At 37.7% G+C, this 13,498-nt stretch overlaps 1 protein-coding gene across 2 annotated transcripts in view; it reads right to left on the bottom strand.

Annotated features, from left to right (window-relative positions):
- Nucleotides 1-13,498, bottom strand: part of CHD9 (chromodomain helicase DNA binding protein 9) — a 61,191-nt gene that overhangs the window by 18,476 nt on the left and 29,217 nt on the right. For both annotated transcript variants that reach the window (XM_026036574.1, XM_026036575.1), the window contains 14 exons: nt 12,925-12,993; nt 12,783-12,838; nt 12,470-12,587; nt 11,716-11,802; nt 10,714-10,851; nt 8,561-8,682; nt 7,077-7,320; nt 5,770-5,946; nt 5,153-5,296; nt 4,413-4,668; nt 3,692-3,902; nt 1,639-1,834; nt 934-1,101; nt 227-406 (listed from right to left, as the gene is read on the bottom strand). In XM_026036574.1, the coding sequence (XP_025892359.1) occupies nt 227-406; nt 934-1,101; nt 1,639-1,834; nt 3,692-3,902; nt 4,413-4,668; nt 5,153-5,296; nt 5,770-5,946; nt 7,077-7,320; nt 8,561-8,682; nt 10,714-10,851; nt 11,716-11,802; nt 12,470-12,587; nt 12,783-12,838; nt 12,925-12,993 (2,166 nt within the window). The remainder of the gene's footprint in view (nt 1-226; nt 407-933; nt 1,102-1,638; nt 1,835-3,691; nt 3,903-4,412; nt 4,669-5,152; nt 5,297-5,769; nt 5,947-7,076; nt 7,321-8,560; nt 8,683-10,713; nt 10,852-11,715; nt 11,803-12,469; nt 12,588-12,782; nt 12,839-12,924; nt 12,994-13,498) is intronic.

The following is a 13,498-nucleotide window of genomic DNA, read 5'->3' as shown; positions in this document are numbered from 1 at the left end:
CTTTGCTCAAGTATGTCCCTTGGGTCTGACATTTACTCACTGAACTGGCAAATTGGAGACTTCACAACATGCATATGTCTAGTTAAGATTTTTAACGTAAAATCACAAAAAAAGTGCCTATTAGAAATTCCTGATGCTTTGTTTCTTTTTCAAGTCTAAGCTTTTTAACATCCTTCAACTAAATTAAAACTCTACATGGTCCAAGAACAACTCGCTCCTTCTGTACCTTGGCAAATGTAGAGCCCCGTCCTTCTGATTCAATTGTGATAGTTTTAGTGCGACGCTGCAAAATTTGGTCAATATCTTCCTCACAGAATTTAGAGCCTTCATCTTCTTCATCCATAATGGCACCATATGCTCCTCTTCGAAGCAAATCTTCTATTTCTTTCTTAGAGAGTTGTTGTATCTGAGCAAGCAAATAGATTTCAAATCAATAAAACCCCACTAGGAAAAAGCACCCCAAAGCCTCTTTTTATTTCTTGCTTCCTTTCTGCAATCTATGTATTTGATATATAAACATAAATCTAGGTTATTTAAAATACCAAGAAAAAGTTCTAGTTGACCCTCGAAATAATGGCATTTGGTTACTGTGATGATTTTTTGCCAGTACCATGCTTCATTCAAGGCTATTGTCAACATACTTAAAAAGGTAAAAAAAATAACCAATATAAGGTGTACATGAGATATTAGAAGTAATACGTTGTATTAATTCAAGGAGATACAACAAGGCAAATAGAAACTTTTCTGCCTGTGCTAACTTACAAATCACCTATCTAGGACCTTATGAGATAAGAAGTAACCAGAATTTTATCAGATAAGTTATCAGAAAATGTGACTACATTTTGAAAATTATGCCAGCTAACATCAGAAATCCTTAACCAACATCAGAAAACATAACAAAGACGAATTACTCCAAAAAGCAAATTTACATACACCACCAACGCTGTTTTCTCTACCGCTCATGCTCTGCAGAACAGCCTTATCGAGCCCCAGCTTCAGGCTGGCTCTGTCAAACATCTCTCTCTCGTAGGAGTTGCGGGTTATCAGCCTGTAGACCTTCACTGCTTTGTTCTGACCAATCCTGTGACAACGGGCTTGAGCCTTTTAGAAGGAGCAAGAACAGAAATGGAAATTTGGACTTCTGTCTAAAACTATATGTATGTATATATATTTTTTTAAAGAAATTTGTTCTACCATAGTGTTAAACAGCATTAATTCATTTGAAAGTAAGTCAATTCACATGACTTAAGTGGAAGCTATCAGACACTCTCATGGCATAAACGCTCCTGTCAACTCAGAGAAAGAGGTAAACCCAAGTGGGATGATGTCCATCAAATTCTGCTGAAAGATATTTCTCTGATAAAAATACTGTATTGGAAAGACATGCTGTGCTACAATTCATCCTATTTCCAAATACAAATGCTGAAGAAGTCACAACCTCAGAACGAATTCTACTTCAGCAACAAGCATGTGAATTTTACAAATTTTATCAAATCATCGACTTGGCTGCATTTAGACTGTTGCATTTCAGGAGAAACCAGTCTGAAACACAAAGCTGAAAGATGGAACCTGGACGGCTCAAGTTACTTAGTTGTTATTGGCCTTGATATTACTCTCACCAAAGAAAAGACGAAATACCTGCAGATCATTTTGAGGATTCCAATCAGAATCAAAAATTATACATGTATCTGCTGCTGTCAGATTAATGCCCAAGCCACCAGCTCTGGTGCAGAGCAGGAAGACAAACCGATCCGAATCGGGCTTGCTGAACCGGTCGATGGCAGCTTGCCTCAGATTCCCTCTTACACGTCCATCGATTCGTTCATACAGGTACCTGCAGATTGTCATACATATACAAAAAGGATATTACAAAATTATAATGTAAAGACAAACAACATAAGCAGAATCATACTATCATACTGGCAGTAGTAAAATGCTAATAACATCAAGTTATACCAATGAAATTGTAAATCCTTCTGAAAAGGAGAACTATTATTCCGATTAACTCATGATACCTAGCAGGGAACACGCACTATCACGGCATTTAGCTGTATTCAGACACATCACAAAAATCAAGTCCAACGTGGACACTTGCAAGTTTTTCACATGCTATTCTTGGATCCTTGCCTGGGGTCACCCAAGCACAGCAGCGTCCTGCCCTGCTGGATGCCCTGCAGCCTCAACTCCCATGGGGAAACTGCATAAACAGAGACAAACTGCACGTCCTTCCCGCCAGGGGCTCGGCAAGCAGAACAAGGCTGACTTGCAGCCCTCCAACACCGCCTTTACTGACGGCTCAATGAACTCGTCACCTCCTCAACTAAAACTGGCAAATTTAAGAGAGTAAAGTTCAATAATCCTCCTTTATTTATTAATTTATTTTTATGTTTTAGCACCTTTGATAAGTACAAAGACTCCTACGAAATCTCTGAAATCAAATGTCTCAGCTCAGCTTAAAGAAAAGCAGCAAAACATTTCTGCATGCTCTAAAGGGAGCAAGATGCCAAATGTCTATTTATTAGAGCAAAAGCTTCACAGCCATTTTTCCTCTAATCAGCTGCAAAGTGGCACAGCAGATAATCCACAGGACCACAGGCATTTTGGCAGGCAGCCACCTCCTGGAGCTGGAAATTCTGCTGAGTGTCACCTCTCACCGTGTGGGCCCTCCAATACTCCTAATCACAGGGCAGCACCAGGCAAATTTTAACTTCTGTGGATTTCAAAAGATTCTACCTGTAGCAGTGATGCACCAGTCTAGCTGTCATAATCTTACAAAAAAAAAAAAGAAATATTTTCATATTGAAATGTGTACTACTATAAAATTGGATTCAGTCAGTGCATTGAAATCCACACGGCGCAAACACAAACTGTTGTGTTCTAATCCAAATAGCTTCACGTAACTGAAAGTCTCAAAGTTAAATACAATGATAAAAGATAATATAATTTGCCAATGATGTCCAATACACATTCCAGTATCCATTGCATCAAGGCACTTACATTTATTACTAATTTTTTTTTAAATTAGTTCTGTATTATGAGACAATCCATTGACAAGCATAACCTTCAAAGCAGTATTTACAAGGCATCAACTGAACTATTACAACAATCAACTCATTTTTTTACAGTTTTCCAGGCTAAAACAGCAATTACTGATTTGAACTGAGTTTAAGGCTAGTTTAAGGCTAAGGCCATATAGGCAGTATTTAGTCACACGCTTAAGTAAGTACAAGTGACTTAAGTACCATTACGCGCCTATATTTTGTAAAGAGTAAGGAACTCTACTTCCCATAGCAATAACTGGCCCAAGATCAAAACGATACAAATAAAGCATACATGCCATGCTTCCCATATGCTTCCTGTTTAGACACACCATGTTGAGCTTGACCTTACAAGCTTCTGATAGGCAATGTGTAAACAGTACCTACATACAAGAATATTTCCTTGAAAAGGCAACAAGCTGAAGGCACACTATTTACTCAGTAACCTTTCTTTAGTTGCTCTCTAAAGTTTTCTGGTGTTGAATAACTGATATCATATCATAGAGCAAAACAAGTTACAAAGTAATTAGAACAACAACAGCAAAGTGGTTTCTTCTCTTTGATATGCTGTAATGATTAATCCTGCACTAAACAGCTAATGATATGCCCACTGAGAATAACATACTAGGAAGATAAAATAGGCAATACCTTACCTTTTATGTATAAGGTAATCCTCCAAAATATCAAGGCAGCGCACCATCTGAGAGAAGATAAGCACTTTGTGGCCTCCTGCTTTCATTTTTGGAAGGAGCTTATCAATTAGAACCAATTTACCAGCAGATTGGATCATTGCTTGTAGATGGAAGTCAGGGGCACTTGGACTATAAGTTTCTTTAAACTCTCCAAGAATTTTCTCTTCAGCACCTATCAAGAAACACATATCAGTATCCACATATACACACACACACAAATATATTCATAGATTCAAAAAGCAAGTCTCAAAATAAACAGTCTGTTTATTTTAGGGGCAAATATTATCTATAAATTGTTAATTATTGCATTGTTCGACTGTTTACTTAAATCCAAACTTTGTCCTCTTCCTGTACTTACTAGGTAGGCTTTTGTTTAACAGGGAAACCCAAGGCAAAAAGGGCCATACATGCAAGACACTTTCGGGGACTTGTTACTATGTCTTACTGTCATGAAATTGAGTGATGGTGACAAGGACACCATGTCCAAAAATATCTGGCATGTTCATGATCCAAGGTCAGGTTTTCTTTTTATCCCATCCATAAAAAAAGTTTCCACTTAATTCCATACTTGAGAAGACTGATCACAATACAACATATTTCAAATATAGGTTCTTACATACTTTAAAAAGAAGTACAAAAGTACTCTAAATAAGAGATTAATCTTAACTGATCATGCATTTACCTTTAATGAGATAAGGGTGATTACAACACTTTCTGAGTTCCATCATAGTGTTAACCAGATTGGGTACATTTGCTTGCCCTGCTCCCTTGGACAAGAAAGCAAAATTCTTCTCCAAAATTGCTCGATAATATTTCTTCTGAATATTAGTTAGCTCTACTTCAATTATAGTTTCCTCTTTAGGGGCTAGCTTTTTTTCTACATCTTCCTTTAATCGTCGGAGCATCATGGGTTTGAGGATGGCTTGTAATTTCTGAACCTGAATGAAGCAAAATAATTAGATGCAACACATGTAAACGTAATTGCATGGTGTAATTCAAAAGTTTAAATCCAAATCACTGAAAATTCTACATTTGGATGTAACATTTTCCAGAAGAACATAATTTTAATTTTCAATTTTAATCTACTTAAATTTATTAGAATACTTTTCAAAGTAAAATCAAGCTCCAAATATAATGAAAAGAAATAGGAAAAATACTTGAGCATTGTGTTTTTAATTCAGAATATCCCGAAGATGATGCCACCTTGTTTACTAATCTGGAAGTGCTATTACATTTCAACTGTTTTCTATCATCTGCATGAACTAGAGAAATTAAATGCATAACAAAGAAACTCATAAGTGACAGACTAGGGGAAAGGGCACTAATATTTAATTATATAAGCTATTCAAAACAAAAAATATTTCTCGGGTAAGTCACTCAGAGTAGTGAAACACAAAAGAAGCTTTTTTCAACATGTAGTACCTGTTCCTCGGTTTTAAGGTCTCCGAATTCTTGCATGAATGTAGATTCAGCAGGAAAACGCAACGGTTCCAGAAAATGAAGGAGGCTAAATAGTTCTTCCACTGTGTTCTGCAGCGGTGTACCTGTTAGGAGCACTTTATGCTCCTATAAAAAAGGGGGAAATGAAGTAAACTTGCATAGGCTATGAGCTTATATGCAAACAGCGTATATGCAAACACTTATTAAACATTTCTGTTAATTCTGATTATCATAGCTTGAAGGGACTAGGTCTGAGCATTAGTAAGTGTATTCAACAGACTCAAAACAATTTACAAAAGACAAACAGTAAGCATTTTCTTGTAGCTTTTTTTTTTTTTTTTTAATATATTTTCTCTTCTGGCATCTGTGAACCAGCTCACCTAGAGCTAATCAGTAAATGACTGATCCTGCTTAGAGTTAGCTGGCATCCTATTTTCCCCAGTTCCTCTAAAATATACCACCAGATAGTTGAGGAGAGCATCAAGAATGGTTACCTTCAGTCAGTCTTTTGCTAAACAAGCTTCTTATAGTACCATGCTTACATATTTTTGTAGAACTAAAAAAAAGTAAGATCAAGTAAGTGAAATATAGCTACTCACAAGGTTCATGAGTTTTAGTCCTTCCAAGAGCTTGCAGTTCTTGTTCTTCAGTCTATGTGCTTCGTCAATAATAACACATCGCCACTCGATCGCGTTGAGTTCTGGACAGCCTCCAAGAATCATTTCAAAAGTAGTGATAATGGCTTGGAACCTGTAGGTACCTCGAACAATGCGGCCCTGGAGATCGGACACACACCTTGTCATTACACGAGCCTACTCCACGAAGATTTCATTACTCAAGTTCTGTCCAAGACCAGACCTGAGATTTCATATTACAAATGGCTTTATCTTCCTACACATGTTCAGTAGATCTATGCAATTCTGTAATTAATACTAATGAATGATTATCCATCATCAAAATACCCAATATTGTCTAACCAACAGTAAAATTCTAATCACTTCTTAATTACAGATTTACAGCTATCTAATAAAACTACTGCAACAGGAGTTTAGAGGCAATACTGCTTTTATAATCCCATTAAAATTTAATTAACACAAGAAACCTACAGTCAATCAATTAAAATATATACCAGCAACGCATTTAGGACTCAAACAGCAAGTTAACCAAAACAGATCATGTCAACTAGCAAGAATTAGATGAATACTTTTTAACTTATCTAACTTGCTTTACTCAATTAGTCTGACAAAGAGAATATGTCAGGTATTCCATAAGATAGCATTCAGTAACTCACTAGACAAACACGACTTGAGTAAAATATTCAAGATTTTATTCAAAAGAGAAAGCTCTTTTGTTTTTAAAGAAAAACAGCCTTAACAAATCTTGTAAAATAGTAGGATAGTATGAAAAATTGGCTTAACTAGAAAAACACAGACAAAAAAATGAGGAAGACTAATTTTTTTCATTTCAATTAATGTAAAGTAAGATAGAAAAGTAAACTTGGAGATGAGTAAGGTTAGCTTACTCCAGGGAAAGGAAATTAATAGCCACCTAAAGGCAATGTAGGGTTTAATGGACTACATTTTCTTTCTCACTCTCCTTCAAATTCAGGGTCCAAATACAACTATCTGCACACACTTAACCTCCACACGAATGCCAATGTCAATGCTACTCAATTGCAAGACTGCTCAGCACATTCTAACAAAGTATATCTTGCTTCAATCAGCTTCATAGAACTTAATCAGTAAGCATATCTTCAAGATTGACATGTAAAAACCCTAAAACCACTTGATGGTACAGAAATAACCTTCACTAAGACATTCATGCAGATCATGTCAAGTGTACTTTTCTTTACTAATACCTAAAGAGGCTTGGGGTAAGTTAGAGGATACAAGTGATATGACAGTACCTGGGAGTCCCTGAAGTACATTTCATACTGCTGAATCATCTGTCTGCTGATCATGCTTCCATGATACACTACAACATTAAGGTCAGTCCACGTGCGAAATTCTCTTTCCCAGTTTGTTATAGTGGAAAGCGGAGCTATGATCAGGAAAGGCCCCCTTATGCCAGTCAGAAGGATTTCATAGAGGAATGTAATTGACTGAATGGTTTTGCCAAGACCCATTTCATCAGCTAAAATGCAATTTCGTCTGAAAGTAAGATATATTTGTTATTAGGGTCAAAGAAAGTACAGTCATTAGAGCTGTTACACAAATGCAATATTTATATAAACAAAGCTCAAATACACCAGTTTAAAACAACGGTCAAAGTTGTGGCACTGAAGAAGATGCTCATAAACGCTGCTCATTTACGATGCAAAAAAGCATTCCCCTACACTCAGACAAAGCAAGTGCATCAGGGCACCACTGCCAAATTTCACCCTCTCCTTGCCCAAGGGAGAGGGGTCTATAGCCAGGCAGGTGCCCAAAGCACCGCTACGTGCTCACCCTCACCACATACAACCACCTTGGTGCGCCCAGCAGCTTTGCAGCGCCCTGAATCACAGGGCTGTCTGGAGCAGGTGGCCCAGGACCACATCCAGGTAGCCTCTGAGTACCAGCAGCTTCACCTCTCCAGACATCCTGTGCCAGGGTTTGACCACCACAGAAGAAGGACTTGCTTGTTTTCAGATGGAGTTCCCTGCCTTTCTGTTTGTGCCTATTGCCTTTCATCCTGTCACCAGGAAGAGCCTTCCTCTGCCATCCTCACCCTCACCGTCATCAGCTATTTCTATGCATTGATAAGGTTCAGCCAGAGCCTTCTCTTCTGCAAGCTGACGAGTCACAGCTCTCTCAGGCCCTCCAGAACCACCTTTGGGGCCCTAACTCAGACTGACTGATTTTCCCGTCCTCCAGATCATCAAAACATATGCCTAAACAGTATGCTCACTGACATAACCCCCTAAAGAGAAGGCAATCGATACCCTGAAAAGAAAGCAAGCAGCAAGATTCACAGATATCTAAATTAGATGCAGAGAAAATTCATCCTTGGGGGGAAAAAGCCTTTAAAAATAGACATAATACCCTTCAAACAATGATTATAATCTAGTTAATATATCAGAGCATTAATGAGCAAAAGTTAATTTAACTTATAATATAGCAAAGACAATTACCTAGTACTCTTGTTTGTGCAAACGATTATACTTGAAATATATTAATTCTATACATCATTTTGAAAGATGCAAGTGCAGCATCATTTTAAGCTTTGTTAGAAAGCTGCCATTGACTACTCCAATATAAAATACAAAGAGAAACCACAAATTTCTTAAGTGATACCTTTTTAGCCAAAAGTAGAGAGGTTAAGTTTATTTAAAACAGCATTCATCCACTGTAACATATTTATTCACTTTAGTGTCTTAAAACTTGTATTAAAAATAGTGAATGCATATACCTATTGTACCAGTTGAATAGGAGCCAGTTAAGTCCTTCCAGTTGATATTCCCTGAGCTGATTGCCATTTTTATATTCCCTGGACTGTTCAATCTTCTTCCAAGTGTTTGGAGGGGGTCGTTCCTTTAAGAGAAAAATGCATTTATTGGCAAGTTGGCACACACTTCCTTTTTTAAAAAACACTTTTACCTATTATTTCTTCAGTGTAACAACTTCTGGTATAATTATTCAATCGTAAGGATAGAAAGGGATCCATGCTAACACAACTTACTAACGCATGCAAGTCTTAAGTTTGTCTATAGAAATTAATAATCTAACAATAAATTTTAAACAATATGATGAATAACCCATTTCTAGAAACAAAAGTTCAAATGGCTTCAGCTAGGCCATCTGAAAAACTAATTCCTTTATACAACAATGAGTCCTGAAGGAATTTGCTAAGTATCTTTAACATTTCACATTGGAAGCTCTAGAAACACCTGCCTACAACCGCAGCCACCCAGACACATGGGACTAGCAGAATCCCCCAAATTTGGAGAACTCTGGATTCTAAAGCAGCCCCTGGTGTGAGCCAAGCTGAAGGTAGCGGGGTCTGGTCTTAGCTTTCAGCACCAGCGCTGGGGACTGATGTTCATCTGATCCCACGGCCAATTCAGGAAGCTAACACCAGGCAAGCCAAGAAAAGCCAACTTGTGGGTGGCTGAGTTCCCCAAATTCACCAAGGTATCAGATCAACAGCGACGGCCAACACAGGAACGTGACTGACATGAGAAGCCTGTAACGGTATCAAGACACCATCTCCCACGTGAGCCAAGGGAAAGCCGAGAGCCACAGCACGTCCTGCTTCCCCGGCTTGCAGGCTCCCCAGGCTGCAGAAAGCTGAGCAGCCGGCGCGGCACAGAAACCATGAATTATTTGACTGATGCCAGGTAGGACACAGTGACAGACAGCGCCTTTAGGCAGCTCCTGCATTCCGACCTCAATAAAGGAGCTGGGAAACTCCTTTAAGCAAACTACTTGTGGGGGAAAAAAGACGCAAACCCCAAACTCAGGCAGCCCAACGTGCTAGCTGTAAATCAGAGCTCCCCATTCTGCGCCTCTTGGTCGCCAGCAGCAGCCGTCGCCGACACCAGCTGCCCGCGGCGCTCGCTGCCCTCCCCAGCAGCCGCTTTCCCGCTCCCACGGCCATCTGGCCGCGCTCCCACGGCCACCTCCAGCCCCGCAAGCCGCAGGCGCCGGCGCTGCCGTGGGCTCCCCGGCGCTGCGGGAAAGGGCGGCTGCTGCTGCCAGCCCGGACGCTTGGTTTTAATCGTCTTGTTTAATCGTCTTGTTCTCTCAGAGCCGAACCGGGCCAAAACAGATAGACCAACCTCTTCACGTGCCGAAATAGCAGCGTTTTAAATAAATACTAGGGAAAAAAATGAAGTGGACATAATCTAAAGAGGCTAATTGTGACTTCTGTAATTATCCATGAAAAGCATTAAAATAAAATCCACAGCCTATAAATTAAAGCCTTGTGCGTTTTCAGTTATGTAAGGTGAATAAATTAGAACAGGAATTGTACTGCACCACACAGGACACAGGTCTTACTCCGTGGCAATAAGACATCTTCAAACAGAGGAACTCTTTTGTTTTCTCCTATTCTACAAGACCCAAGATTCATAATTTAATGATAAAACCGATTTCCTCATTATATATATGTCTTTCTTTTAGCTAGACATTTATGAGAAGAAGAAAAATAAAAACAGGAAGTAATTATGGAATCTGCTTGGCAGATCTCTGCCAATTTCCTTCAGTGTTGAAACACAAGCCAACTCTGTTCTCTGCAGAAGAAAGGGTGTTTATATTTTGTTTTGTTTTCCACTCATCGTAATGATGTTTATATCTTATGATAGACAATTAGAACGCATTGATCCCAAAATCATAACACTTCATATCTCCCTCAAGACAAATAAAAAAATAGGTTTTAATTAACAAAGAAGCAAACGGATGAAAATATTAATCTATGCCTACTTGAATTCTTTTTTCCTCTAGGTAACAAAGATCACTGATCCTTTACTGTCAATAAACCTTATGTTTTAATACAAAAGTTTACAGTTAGTGAAAGCACATGCAGTTTGACAAAACAGACAAGTAAATTAGCTATAATTTTACCAGTCTTCTTGAGTCAGGCCTGGAAGCTTGTAACTGTTCAAATTCTTCTATTTTTGCTTGATCTACATCTTCTTTCAGCTCCCACGTACTGTCTTCATACGGCAACGAACACCATTTTACTAAATAGTAAATAACAGGCTGCAGGAAAAAATTCTGAATGTTATCAGTTTTTATTTTAGTACACAGGCTGTTAATATGACTTCTATTTGCATAGTTAATTTACATAAAACCACTGGAAACAAAAATCGCATTTTTGTTATGGTTTAAAAGTTAGCTGTATTAATCTGTGTAGGTTCCTAGGTTCCTTGGTGGAATGAAGGAGTGTTTTCCATCTACTTATCTCTGCCTTCTCATATTCTCCTACTTGCTGCAGATTCCTGAAGCTAAAGACAAATGTTCAAAGCATATTTCAATTCCACTTAGCCCTAAATCACAATGTCAGTGGAAAGAGAAAAATCTAACCACAGAGTTGCTACCCAGAATGTTTCCTCCACTCTCAAAAGTCAAATACATAAGATCCTGAAACAGAGATCTTGTGCAATAGAAAGCTTTATAGCTCTGCTGTGATATGTATAAGAATCTTAAAAAGAAAGCTAAAAAGATGGAGGTAAAAGTAATGATTTTAACTCAAGTAAGGAAATAAGGATTTAGAAGCTAAATTAAAAAGTGATACTTAATGAAGAAATAGGGAAAAAGCTTGCATCAATGACCTTTTTAAAACTGTAATAATGACAAATATGCTGCACATACACTGAGAAGGTACTAATTCTAATTCTTACATCTTCTTTTTGAAGATCAACACAGAAATCACTGAGTAAGAGTTTGTTAATTTTGCTACATAAAAAAATAGAACTTATCACAGCTGTTCTTACAGGCTTAAATCAATAAACTCACCAAAAAGATGCAAAATCATCAAGGTTTTAATTTTAAATCTACTAAAAATAAAACCATCTAACCTTATACAGAGCTACACCTTCTTGACTTGCTTAAAGATATATTTACCTCACCAGTGTCCTTGTCTTCGCATAGAGAGACTTCTAATACCCGATCTACTTCAACATAGTCAGGATTAAAAGGTTCTTCTTCCATCTGAAATGCACAATTAATAAAAACAGTTCTTTGCAGGGAAACCAAAAAAAGGTGGCATACATTGAGACTTAGCATAGCCATTTTTTGCTGTACGCAAATCTGATTAGGTATAAACGAATTTGTCAGCTGGAAGCTATTGAGGCTTTCGCACACACCAGGAAATCACCATATTTATAGAGATAATTGGCCTCAAAGAGGTATCTGACACGAGAACAGAAAATGCAGACTCGCTGAGGGATGAAGTGCAATAGTTCAGCTGTGTCTAAAAGATTGCACGCTACAGAAGCCACCCATACTAAGATTATCTTCTCTCTTACATTTTCCCTGTTTTGGAAAAGGTTTTCCCAGATCCTTCCATCTCTACTAGTACGTGGCTAGCAAAGGATACTGCATTTTAAATCATGCAAGTGACATCAATTCAGGGACTGCAGGCAACTTGCCCTTAAAATTACATTTGTATCTTCAAGACTTACACAAGAGCAGTAGCAACACAAAACAAACACAAAACAACCCACAGCACTCCTACCTGCCATAACCCAAAACCCAATCCTGGCAGCTAAAACTTATTTCTCAATATTTTAGCTATTCCATTTAAAAGCAAACATTCAATCACATTTTCCAAAAGGAAAAAAAGCTTTTTTTTTTAAATTGAATATTTCATACTCACATCTGCAAAAAAGTGAGCTCTTTGTGCCTGCCTTAGTTTGAACCGCTTTATTTTTTGCTGGATTCTTTTATCCTTTAAAAGCTGTTGTTCTGTGGCCCATTCACAGTGGAGGTAGGAACTAAAATTACAGAGATTAAGGTTAATACATTAGTCAAAGCCAAAGCTCAGTATGCATTTTTAGCATACAGTTTTAACAACATAGTTATAAAGCTGAGTTTCACTCAAATGAGAAACCATTTATCATCTAAAATAAAACTGAATATGGCAATTGTCACTTCAGTAAACAACTTCTTCAATGAAACACAATACTTACTAGTTCTTGTATTTTACAAAAAACTCTTCTGTTTCCACTGTCATTCCAGCAGACACCTTAAAAAGGAAATTGAGGGGATACGTAAAATGATACACACAGAATAGATTCAAATAAGCAATTCCATGCTACAACCTTCACTTACCTCTTTCTTTATTATCCTAGAGGATAAGATTTTGTCTACAATGGCTGCATCTTCCTCACTTGGATTCTCCTATAAATGAAGGAAAACAATGACATTTCCATTAGCAGCAGCAAATACCCCCTACAAACCAATCAAGCTCAAGACCCTCATGCACAAGTGGTTGGTTAAAAAAATTATCAATAAAGGCAAACTTGACTTCTACCAGTAGCATTTTCTATCACCTGGGAGTAAATGAATACATACATACATTGCATCTATTCCCCCCTGGTTGTAGGTGCTGCTTTTACTTAGTAAAAAAGAAAACAATAAGCAGATAACTATTGTTGTCTATTTGTCCATTTCATTTAACTTGTATTTGATTAATACTAAGAATAAAAAATACAATCTTATACTAAAGCCAAGGGTCTCTGGATGAACAGGGAATATTTGGTTGCTTGCTTTTAAAAATAAAAAACACTCTGTATGCCTTAAACAGTGGATCTGATACAGCCATCACATCCAGATTTACACAGAAATGGAGAGTTAAGGGCTCTGGCAGACAGGTTAAAAAAAATAATAAAAGGCAAAAAATGCA

This window comes from Nothoprocta perdicaria, unplaced genomic scaffold (genome assembly GCF_003342845.1).
Source record: "Nothoprocta perdicaria isolate Ctin4 unplaced genomic scaffold, notPer1 scaffold_18, whole genome shotgun sequence".
Taxonomy (NCBI): Eukaryota; Metazoa; Chordata; class Aves; order Tinamiformes; family Tinamidae; genus Nothoprocta; species Nothoprocta perdicaria.
Note: the sequence above shows the minus strand (reverse complement) of the source record. Positions and strands in the feature narration are given on the sequence as shown.